At 46.5% G+C, this 10,664-nt stretch overlaps 1 protein-coding gene across 1 annotated transcript; it reads right to left on the bottom strand.

Annotated features, from left to right (window-relative positions):
- Positions 1–3,062: 3,062 nt before the first annotated feature.
- LOC147971875 (uncharacterized) lies at positions 3,063–10,446 on the bottom strand. Its single transcript, XM_087524159.1, has 2 exons — positions 10,375–10,446; positions 3,063–3,710 (listed from the first exon to the last, which is right to left on the bottom strand). The coding sequence occupies exons 1-2, from the start codon at positions 10,444–10,446 to the stop codon at positions 3,063–3,065; spliced, it is 720 nt and encodes a 239-aa protein (XP_087380285.1).
- Between the last annotated feature and the right edge of the window lie 218 nt (positions 10,447–10,664).

The following is a 10,664-nucleotide window of genomic DNA, read 5'->3' as shown; positions in this document are numbered from 1 at the left end:
TGGACAAGCTCAGGGTGATGTAGCGGCCAAAGTTGAGGACGACGGTGAGCGCTGTGGCGGCGGCGGAGCTCGAGCGACAGAGAGGTTGCGAGACAAGGAAGAAGAAGAAAGAGGAAGGACCGGCCGTGCCTATTTATAAGGAGATAGGTGAACAGGCAGGCACGAAAATCAAGGAAGGCCAAAAGTAATGATTATCCAGCTAAATGGATGCCTTGATTTTCGGAAAACATTTAAGATAAGGATCCGTTAAAGATGATGTCGTGGCGGGTTTCCAAATTTTCTGAAAATGACGTCATGGCGGGTTCCAGGGTTTTTACAAACAGCGGAAGATGGATTTCATCTAAGTGTTGGAGATTGACAAGAACAAAGTTCAAATCAACCTGGGGCCTAATGTTGGGGATATAGCTACCAGGTATGACCCACCCAGGAGGGGCCGGGTCAATCATAATGGCGGGTTACTTAAAAGAAGCCCGATGAGTACACAAGGCGACGGTTTATGATAAAGCTTGTAGTAGGCCCAAGCCCAGAGGTTAGGTCTGGGAAAAAAGCTCAAAGCTCGCGAGCTAAACAAGTAGCTCTTGAGTTGGCTCGAATCGACTCGAACTCGAAGAATAACGAGTCGAGCCGAGCTTTAGTTTAAGATCGTTTATAGATCAAGTTAAACAAGCCAATCTCACGAGTACTCGTGTAGCTCGTTAGGCTCGATACAATAGATTAGCCAGTCCCAATACAAAGAAAGATCAGCCACTCAGTACCCTACGTCCCATGCACACAACACAAGGCCCGTCCGTTGAAGGCCCAACCGCCTAGGAGACTCATGCGTTACAGGGAAATTAGAATTGTTTAGTGATATGTATGTTTAATATATACATAATCATTTTTATCTTATTTGAGGGCTTTATGTTTATATCTTGAACGAGCTTAACAAGCTAAACGAGCTAGCTCGCGAGTTATACGAGTCGAGCCAATCTTGAGTTTGAGCTCGTTATAGTAACGAGTCGAGTCGAGCTAGCTCGTTAACGAAACGAGCTCTAGCGAGTCGAGCCGAGTAGGCTCGACTCGGCTCGAATTCCATCCCTACAAGAGGTGGCTTAAGGCCCGTAAGTGTAAACCGCCATGTATGAATAAGAATTGTAAAGAAAGGCATGTAAAAGATGTCACCGAGCCGGACACGTTGTATGAGCTGGTCGGGACTCTGTAGGCCGCCAGGCGTCAACCCGTGTATATAAGGGGACGACCCGACGGCGGCTTAGGGCAAGAAACAACAGATTGAGAGCCAAGCTAGCGTATTCGCTTCTTGGTCATCGAAACCTAGCAATACCACATCAACTGAACTAGACTTTACCTTCACCGTAAGGGGCCGAACCAATATAAACCTCTCGTGTCCTTTGTCCCGATTAACCCCTTTAAGCTTCCTAGTTGCGATGGCTCCACGACTAAGTCCTTTCACTAGGACATCTGCCATGACAATTCCATGACAGAAATGGAACTGGGAGTGTCATCATCCACGAGGTACACGAGGAAATCATCACCAAAAGACTTTGCAGTCCTTTGTCTCTTGCTCCTAACAGGAGCTTCCTCGTCATCCTCCGATGAACTTCCATCACTTTTGTGTTCATAATATTCCATCGGAATGGCAGGTTCAGGAGTCTCATCAGATTCCAGTCTAGAAGTGCTTTGCATATCTCTCATGGGGAAAATATCCTCAAAGAATGTACCATCCTTAGACTCTATAATTGTACCGACCTTCTGGTCAGGTACCTCAGATTTCACTACTAGAAATCTATAGCCAACACTATTCTTAGCGTAGCCCAAATTAACACAGTCCACGGTCTTTGGTCCAAGCTTACGCTTTTTGGGGATCGACACATTGACTTTCACCAAACAGCCCCAAGTGCGCAAGTAAGAGAGTGTAGTTCTTTTCTTTTGCCATTGCTCATAGGGAGTAGTCTCATTATCCTTTGCGGGAACTTTATTCAGGACATGACATGATATCAATATAGCCTCCCCCACCATGCCTTGGATAAACCCGCTGTATCTAACATGGCGTTAGCCAAATCTGTTAGAGTATGGTTTTTCTGTTTGGCACCCCCGTTTGACTGGGGTGAATAGGGAGGCGTCCTCTCATGAATAATTCCATGTTCCGCACAGAATAAATCGAACTCACTAGAAAAGTACTCTTCATCACGATCAGAACAGACTCGTTTTATTTTCTTCTCAAGTTGGTTCTCAACTTCAGCCTTATAGATTTTAAAGTAGTGTAGAGCCTCATCCTTTGTATTTAACAAATACACATAACAGAATCTTGTGGAATCATCAATCAAAGTCATGAAGTATTTCTTTCCACCTTTAGTCAACACACCATTCATCTCACAGAGATCTGAATGTATGAGCTCTAGTGGTGCCAGGTGTCTCTCCTTCACAGGCTTGTGAGGCTTACGAGGTTGCTTTGCTTGCACACATGCATGGCACTTAGAGACTTTGGCTAAAGTGAAACTCGGGATTAGATTCATCTTAGCTAGCTGCATCATACAACCGAAATTTATGTGACAAAGACGTGAATGCCAAACCTCACATTCATTCACATTGGAATGAATTTGGTTCATGACTTTATTACAGAAATCTTGTAGGGAAAGGCGGAACAAACCACCACACTCATATCCTTTTCCAACAAATAGCCCATACCGATATATGACTACTTTGTTAGACTCAAATACTAACTTAAACCCTTCTTTACATAGAATGGAGCCACTAACGAGATTCTTCTTGATGGCGGGGACATGCTGCACATTCTTCAGTTGCACGATCTTTCCCGAAGTAAACTTCAGATTTACCGTGCCAACACCATGCACAGAAGCATGCGAGCCGTTCCCCATCAGGACGGAACAATCTCGTGTGACCTGGTAAGAAGAAAACAAAGACACATCAGCACACACATGAATATTGGCCCCAGTGTCAACCCACCAACCGGTGGACTGACAAACTGAAAGTACGGTAAACAGATTACCATACCCAAATGCCCCATCATTGTTGCTCAGAGTGACATTGATAAACTTGGCGTCCTATCCTGACTTCTTATACTTGTTTGGGCACTTGTTTTCCCAATGTTCCTCTGAACCACAAGTGAAGCAACCATCTCTCTTCTTATCTTTCTTCTTACCCTTCTTCTTGAAGGTAGTATTCTGCTGGACAGAGTTCTTCCCCTTGAACTTGTGGAAGTTCTTCTGCACCACATGGGCGCTAGAAGAACCCTCTGCCCCTTTCATGTTGGAGTCCTTTGCTCTTGAGTTCTGCTCAACACTTAGATGACCGATGACATCCTCAACAGAGAATTCACGTCTCAAGTTCTTGAGAGAAGTAGCAAAGTTCCTCCATCCAGGAGGGAGTTTTGCAATAATGCAACCCGTGACAAACTTGTCTAGTAACTCACACTTCAGGAGCTCCAGCTCCTTAGCGATGCATTGTATCTCATGGGCCTGGTCCAATACAGAACGGTTATCAACCATTTTGTAATCATGGAACTGCTCCATAGCACACAACTCGCTTCCAACATCGGTTGCGCCGAACTTAGCTTCGAGCGCATCCCACAAATTCTTGGCAACGCGCATATGGAGATATGCGTTGACTAGCTTGTCTCTGATCACAGTAAGAACGGCTCCCACAAAGATGGTGGTTGCCTCCCTAAACGCATTCTCCTGTTCAGGAGCAATCTAAAGGAAATATGCCCTAGAGGCAATAATAAGGTTGTTATTTATATTTCCTTATATCATGATAAATGTTTATTATTCATGCTAGAATTGTATTAACCGGAAACTTAGTACATGTGTGAATACATAGACAAACAGAGTGTCCCTAGTATGATTCTACTCAGGGCCGGTCCTGAGATTTTGGGGGCCCAGGGAGAAACTAAAACTCGGGGCCCTTATAACAATAATAATTAATATATATTTTCTATATTTGAAATGTAACAGCAAACGCATGGGATCCGCATCGCAACGTTTTTGCAAGTATATATGATGGCCGACAAGAGCCTATCTAGCATTATATGCATTATATATGGTGTAATTGGCTTCTTTTCCTTTCTTCTATGAAATCAATATGCCAATCCATGGCATATTCTTGAAAGAAAAAGTTCATGGCCAATGAAGGAATCTATCACAAGACATCCTTGAAATGCAGCGCTATGTTTTATGTCAGACTATATTATAACTACCAAGGAATCTATCCCAATTCACAAGACATCTGACTAAAAAAAATTGTTCATGAATATTGTCCTAAAAGAAATTTGTATCTAAAGTTCAGAGTAGTTCTTGGACAAACTATTGCTAAGGTTATTATTACAAATAAAAGTATCAGAGAAATTAAGATAGTTGAGCACATCCATATGAATGATACAGGCAATATTATTTCCTACTTTGAAAATTAAACCAATGCTACTGCAACACTGCAAAGAATTCTTATCTACCTGAGCAAATTTGAAAACTAGAGTAAATTACCGCAATGATGCCTGCATTCCATGATTCGCCAAGACCACCATCCATAACATTACTCCTTGTTTTTATTTGTTTTAGATCGAAACACAAGACCAATATTGTCAAACAGCATATAAATAAACGGTTGCTGATACGTATAGAACATGCAGCTCGGGCATGCCATCGGGCTCTGATGCACATCCATGTCTCTTGCAGTCCGCAGGGCTTCCTCCTCGACTCCTCGAGCAAGCTTGCCTGCGGCGATCTGGGCGTGAGACGACAAGCGGCACCGCTAGGGGCGTGTTGCACTCTCATAAATTCTGGTGGATGCGTACTATTACTTGGGTCAGGCCCAATGACATTTGTCTTTAGTGCAGGCCTAATGTAGTAATATTTATACTTGGGCTCGCTCGCTACTAGCATGCAGTTTTCCCATAGCCTGGGCAGTGCTACTGCATTCCTGGGAGGGGCCCCCTGGAGTTCAGGGGCCCGGGGCAGCCGCCCCCTGCCCCTCCCCAGGGCCGGCCCTGCCTCTACTAGACTAGCTCGTTAATCAAAGATGGTTAAGTTTCCTAGCCATAGACATGTGTTGTCATTTGATGAACGGGATCACATCATTAGAGAATGATGTGATGGACAAGACCCATCAGTTAGGTTAGCACCATGATCGTTTAGTTTTGCTATTGCTTTTTCATGACTTATACATGTTCCTATGACTATGAGATTATGCAACTCCCGAATACCAGAGGAACACTTAGTGTGCTATCAAATGTCACAACGTAACTGGGTGATTATAAATATGCTCTAAAGTTGTCTCCGACGGTATTTGTTGAGTTGGCATAGATCGAGATTAGGATTTGTTACTCCGATTGTCAGAGAGGTATCTCTGGGCCCTCTCGGTAATGCACATCACTATAAGCCTTGCAAGAAATGTGACTAATGAGTTAGTTACGGGATGATGCATTACAGAACGAGTAAAGAGACTTGCCGGTAACGAGATTGAACTAGGTATGATGATACCGATGATCGAATCTCGGGCAAGTAACATACCGATGATAAAGGGAACAACATATGTTGTTATGCGGTTTGACCGATAATGATCTGCATAGAATATGTAGGAGCCAATATGAGCATCCAGGTTCCGCTATTGGTTACTGACTAGCGATGTGTCTTGGTCATGTCTACATAGTTCTCGAACCCGTAGGGTCCACACGCTTAATGTTCGATGATGAATTGTATTATGAGTTATGTGATTTGATGACCGAAGTTTGTTCGCAGTCCCGGATGATATCACGGACATGATGAGGAGTCTCGAAATGGTCGAGACGTAAATATCAATATATTGGAAGGCTATATTCGGACATCGGAAAGGTTCTGAGTGGTTCGAGTATTTTTCGGAGTACCGGAGAGTTACAGGAATTCGCCGGTGGAAGTATTGGGCCTTCATGGGCCTTAGTGTAAAGGAGAGAAGGGCCACAAGGGGAGGCTGCACGCCCCCCCATGGGCTGGTCCGAATTGGACTAGGGAGGGGGCGGCGCCCCCTCTTTCTTTCTCCCTATCCTACTCCTTCCCTCTCTCCACTCTTGGAAAAGGAAGGGGACTCCAACTAGGATTGGGAATCCTAGTTGGACTCCCCCTATAGGCGCACCCCTCCTAGACCGGCCTCCTCTTCCCCCTCCTTTATATACGTGGGCAGGGGGCACCCCAAAGACACACAAGTTGATCTTTAGCCATGTGCGGTGCCCCCCATCCATAGTTTTCCACCTTGGTCCTATTGTTGTAGTGCTTAGGCAAAGCCCTGCGTCAGTAACTTCATCATCACCGTCACCATGCCGTCGTGTTGACGAAACTCTCACTTGGTCTCAGCTAGATCTAGAGTTTGAGGGACGTCATCGAGCTGAATGTGTGCAGATCACGGAGGTTCCATGCGTTTGGTACTTGATCGGTTAGATCGTGAGGACGTTCGACTACAACAACTGCATTACTAAACGCTTCCGCTTTCGGTCTGTGAGGGTACATGGACACACTCTCCCCTCTCGTTTCTATGCTTCTCCTCGATAGATCTTGCATGATCGTAGGCTTTTTTTGAAATACTACGTTCCCCTACAGTGGCATCAGAGCCAGGTCTATGCGTAGATGTTATATGCACGAGTAGAACACAAAGAGTTGTGGGCGATAATAGTCATACTACTTACCAGCATGTCATACTTTGATTCGGAGGTATTGTTGGATGAAGCGGCCCAGACCGACATTACATGACCATGTTCATGAGACTAGTTCTACCACCGTGCTTCGCACACAGGTGGCTAGTGGGTGTCTGTTTCTCCAACTTTAGTTGAATCGAGTTTGACTATGCCTGGTCCTTGTTGAAGGTTAAAACAGCACACTGGAGGAAAAATTGTTGTGGTTTTGATGCGTAGGTAAGAACGGTTCTTGCTAGAAGCCCGTAGCAGCAACATAAAGCTTGCAACAACAAAGTAGGGGACGTCTAACTTGTTTTTGCAGGGTATGTTGTGATGTGATATGGTCAATACGTGATGAGATATAAATTGTTGTATGAGATGACCATGTTTTGTTAAAATTATCTGCAACTAGCAGGAGCCTTATGGTTGGCTCTTTATTGCATAAGATGCAGGTGCCATATAATTGCTTTACTTTATCGCTATGCGATAGCAATAGTTGCAAAAGCAATAGTTGGCGAGACGACCATGTGATGACACATTGATAAAGATCAAGATGATGGAGATAATGGTGTCATCCCGGTGACGATAGAGATCATGACGGTACTTTGGAGACGGATATCAAAGGCACAAGATGTTGACAGCCATATCATGTCACATATTTTGATTGCATGTGATGTTTATCTTTTATGCATCTTATTTTGCTTAGTATGACGGTAGCATTATGAGATGATCCCTTACTAAAATTTCAAGGTATAAGTGTTCTCCCTGAGTATGCACCGTTGCGACAGTTCTTTGTGCTGAGACACCACGTGATGATCGGGTGTGATAAGCTCTACGTTCACATACAATGGGTGCAAGCCAGTGTTGCTCATGCAGAATACTCGGGTTAAACTTGACGAACCTAGCATATGCAGATATGGCCTGGGAACACTGAGGCCAAAATGTCGAACGTGAATCATATAGTAGATATGATCGACATAGTGATGTTCACCATTGAAAGATACTCCATCTCATGTGACGATCGGACATGGTTTAGTTGATTTGGATCACGTGATCATTTAAATGACTAGAGGGATGTCTATCTAAGTGGGAGTTCTTAAGTAATATGATTAATTGAAATTTAATTTATCATGACCTTAGTCATGATAGTATTTTCATAACTATGTTGTAGATCAATAGCTCACGATGTAGCTCCCCGTTTATTTTTGATATGTTCCTAGAGAAAACTATGTTGAAAGATGATAGTAGCAATGAAGCGGACTAGGTCCGTGATCTAAGGATTATCCTCATTGCTACACAGAAGAATTATGTCCTTGATGCACCGCTAGGTGACGGACCTATTGCAGGAGCAGATACAGACATTATGAACGTTTGGCAAGCTCGGTATGATAATTACTTGATAGTTTAGTGCGCCATGCTTTACGGCTTAGAACCGGGACTTCAACAAAGTTTTGAATGCCACAGAGCATATAAGATGTTCCAAGAGCTGAAATTGGTATTTCAGACTCATGCCCGAGTCGAGAGGTATGAGACCACTGACAAGTACTTTGCCTACAAGATGGAGGAGAATAGCTCAACCAGTGAGCATGTGCTCAGATTGTCTAAGTACTACAATCGCTTGAATCAAGTGGGAGTTAATCTTCTAGATAAAATAGTGATTGACAGAGTTCTCTAGTCACTATCACTAAGTTACTGGAACTTCGTGATGAACTATAATATGCAAGGGATGACGAAAACGATTCTTGAGGTCTTCGTGATGCTGAAATCGACGAAGGTAGAAATCAAGAAAAGCATCAAATGTTGATGGTTGAAAAGACCACTAGTTTCAAGTAAAAGGGTGTCGGTGTACAAAAGTAGGGGCTCTCCTTTTGACCCCTTTACTTGTGCACGGGCAGTCAGAGCCACGCGCCGCGGCCACACTTAGCAGGGCAGAGGAGGGAAGCCGGAGAGAAGCGAAGCATAAGACAACCAAGGCGACACCAAGACCAGAAGCGCAGGAGGGCAAGAGGGCGAGGTGGACTCCCTCGGCAAGATCCTTGCGGAGGCAGCCCCCCACAGCCCCGGCAAGAGCCTTGCCGGGGCAACTTGCCCAACACCAGCGGAGCAAGCCACCCTTGAGCCCACAGGCTTCGACCCAATCAACTACATTGAGACCAGGGCTCGGGAGGCACCTCCGTGGTGGCATGCAGATCTTTGTCAAGATCATAAACACACAGGATCAGATGAGGATTAGAAGACGACGACCCTTGGCGGGATCCTCGCTAGGGAAATCCACAAGACCCCCGGCAAGTGTCTTACCGGGGACGACTGCGACACTATGGCAAGACCCTTGCCGGGCCCCCGGCAAGGCCCTTGCCGAGGACACCAGCAGGGCCACTGCCAGGCCCGCACCAACTAAGACTCCACCGCCGTTCACATATTGCAGCTGCCAGCCCAACCAGCTGGGCAGGCACCTGCGTGGCAACATGCAGCTTCCAGGCCAAATCAGCAAGCACCTGCGTGGCGGCATGCAGACCTTCATGAAGGCCCTACCACCGCGCCACCTCAGCTGCCTGCCTGCCTACATGGCGCTGCATGCATCGCTGGTCTGGGCGTGTGTCGAAGCGAGGTGAAGCGGCGATGGACAGGACGGGCCTCGTTCCTGTCCCCGATAAAGCTAATGGACACATACGTAGAGTATTTAATGCACTTTGTCCCGTAATTCCGTGTGATAAGCTCGTGCACTATAGGCCTTTCCACCTCCCGTGTGCCACTGTGGCAACCCCTTTTTCCTATAAAAGGAGGACCAAGGCGACCGGGAGAGGGATTCGACTTTTTGGAACGACACAACCACCGTAGCTAGTTCGAAAAGCTCAAGAACACTCAATACATCCACCAAAGCAGGACTAGGGTTTTACGCATCCTCGCGGCCTGAACCTGGGTAAACGATCTGTGTGCTTGCTCGCTAAACCTGTTCTTCTCACGACCCCGCGCCCGCCGACCGTAGAAGGGATCCCAGTGGTCCCATAGGTGTCATTCCCACCGACATATTTGGCACGCCAGGTAGGGCCACGCAGTTGCGAGAATCTGGTTTAGCGGCTGGCTTAGCAGTTTCTTGTCGCCACGGCTTCCAGAGAAGAAGACGACCAAGACAACGACGCCGCCTGCAAGCGCGAAGGACGCCGGTGCGGCGACAGGAAAGCGAAGTCATACGAAGCTTTAAGCAATTTCCTTTTTATATATGAGGTTACTGTCCTCGAAGGTCCTGCCCTATGTATGAAAGCCTGCACGCAAAGGGGACCTTCCGCAATTGGCAACGCCCTTGTTCTGTTTCAAGTCCGCTCAACAGCTCAAGTGGCCGCGTCGAGAGTGGCAGGGTAGCCTTTCGCGATTGGCAACGCTCTCGATTCTGACTCGAGTCAAGCTCGACAGTTTGAGCGGCCGCGTTGAGAGCGGTAAGGTGGTTCGCTCGGCAGCAAGCACACCCGACAGGCCATTGGGGATCCGTCCTCAAGGTGCCGCCCTGGGTTTACACGCCGGCAAGCCTACCCGTTTAATGTAGGGAAAACATACAAAAGGAAGATCGAACAGGAAGATAACATGCATCATTCCAAAAGTGTTGCAGAGTTATATTACATCAATAGTTGCTGCAGTTCTAACTAAAGATATAAATTATCTTGGCCATGAACCCACAACGGCAACGAGAAACAGGGTGCCTAATCTCGGTGCTGGCCCTCTACCCTCTCGATTCCACCAATGTGGCTGATGATGGGCTTGATACGCTCCTTGAGCGCCGCGAGGTCCACACCCATCGGCAAGCTGTCCAGTGCGGCGTCAAAGTCGAGGTTGGGGGTTCTAGTACGCCATCTTGGTGAGAACCTTGGTCATGGCACCCTGGCAAAGCCTCCGGGACTCATCGGCAAGCGAGGCCGCCCGACTGGCATGAAGCTGCTCCAAGGCACCGACCACCCTCTCAAAGAACAGGGTCAGGCTGCAGTTGGCGCTCAAGTTCGGCTCCGGGGCGTACCTC

This window comes from Triticum urartu, chromosome 5A, assembly GCF_056163025.1.
Source record: "Triticum urartu cultivar PI428250 chromosome 5A, HENAU_Tu73, whole genome shotgun sequence".
NCBI lineage: Eukaryota > Viridiplantae > Streptophyta > Magnoliopsida > Poales > Poaceae > Triticum > Triticum urartu.
The sequence above is the reverse complement of the archived record's forward strand: the minus strand, read 5'-3'. Positions and strand labels throughout refer to the sequence as shown.

What these genes read in the sequence shown, in the direction of transcription:
- LOC147971875 (XM_087524159.1), bottom strand. Translation starts at nt 10,446, where the DNA reads ATGGGTGTGGACCTCGCGGCGCTCAAGGAGCGTATCAAGCCCATCATC. An exon ending in ACATTGGTGGAATCGAGAGG is followed by an intron (nt 3,711 to 10,374) that starts GTAGAGGGCCAG and finishes TATTTCCTTTAG; the next exon opens with ATTGCTCCTGAACAGGAGAA.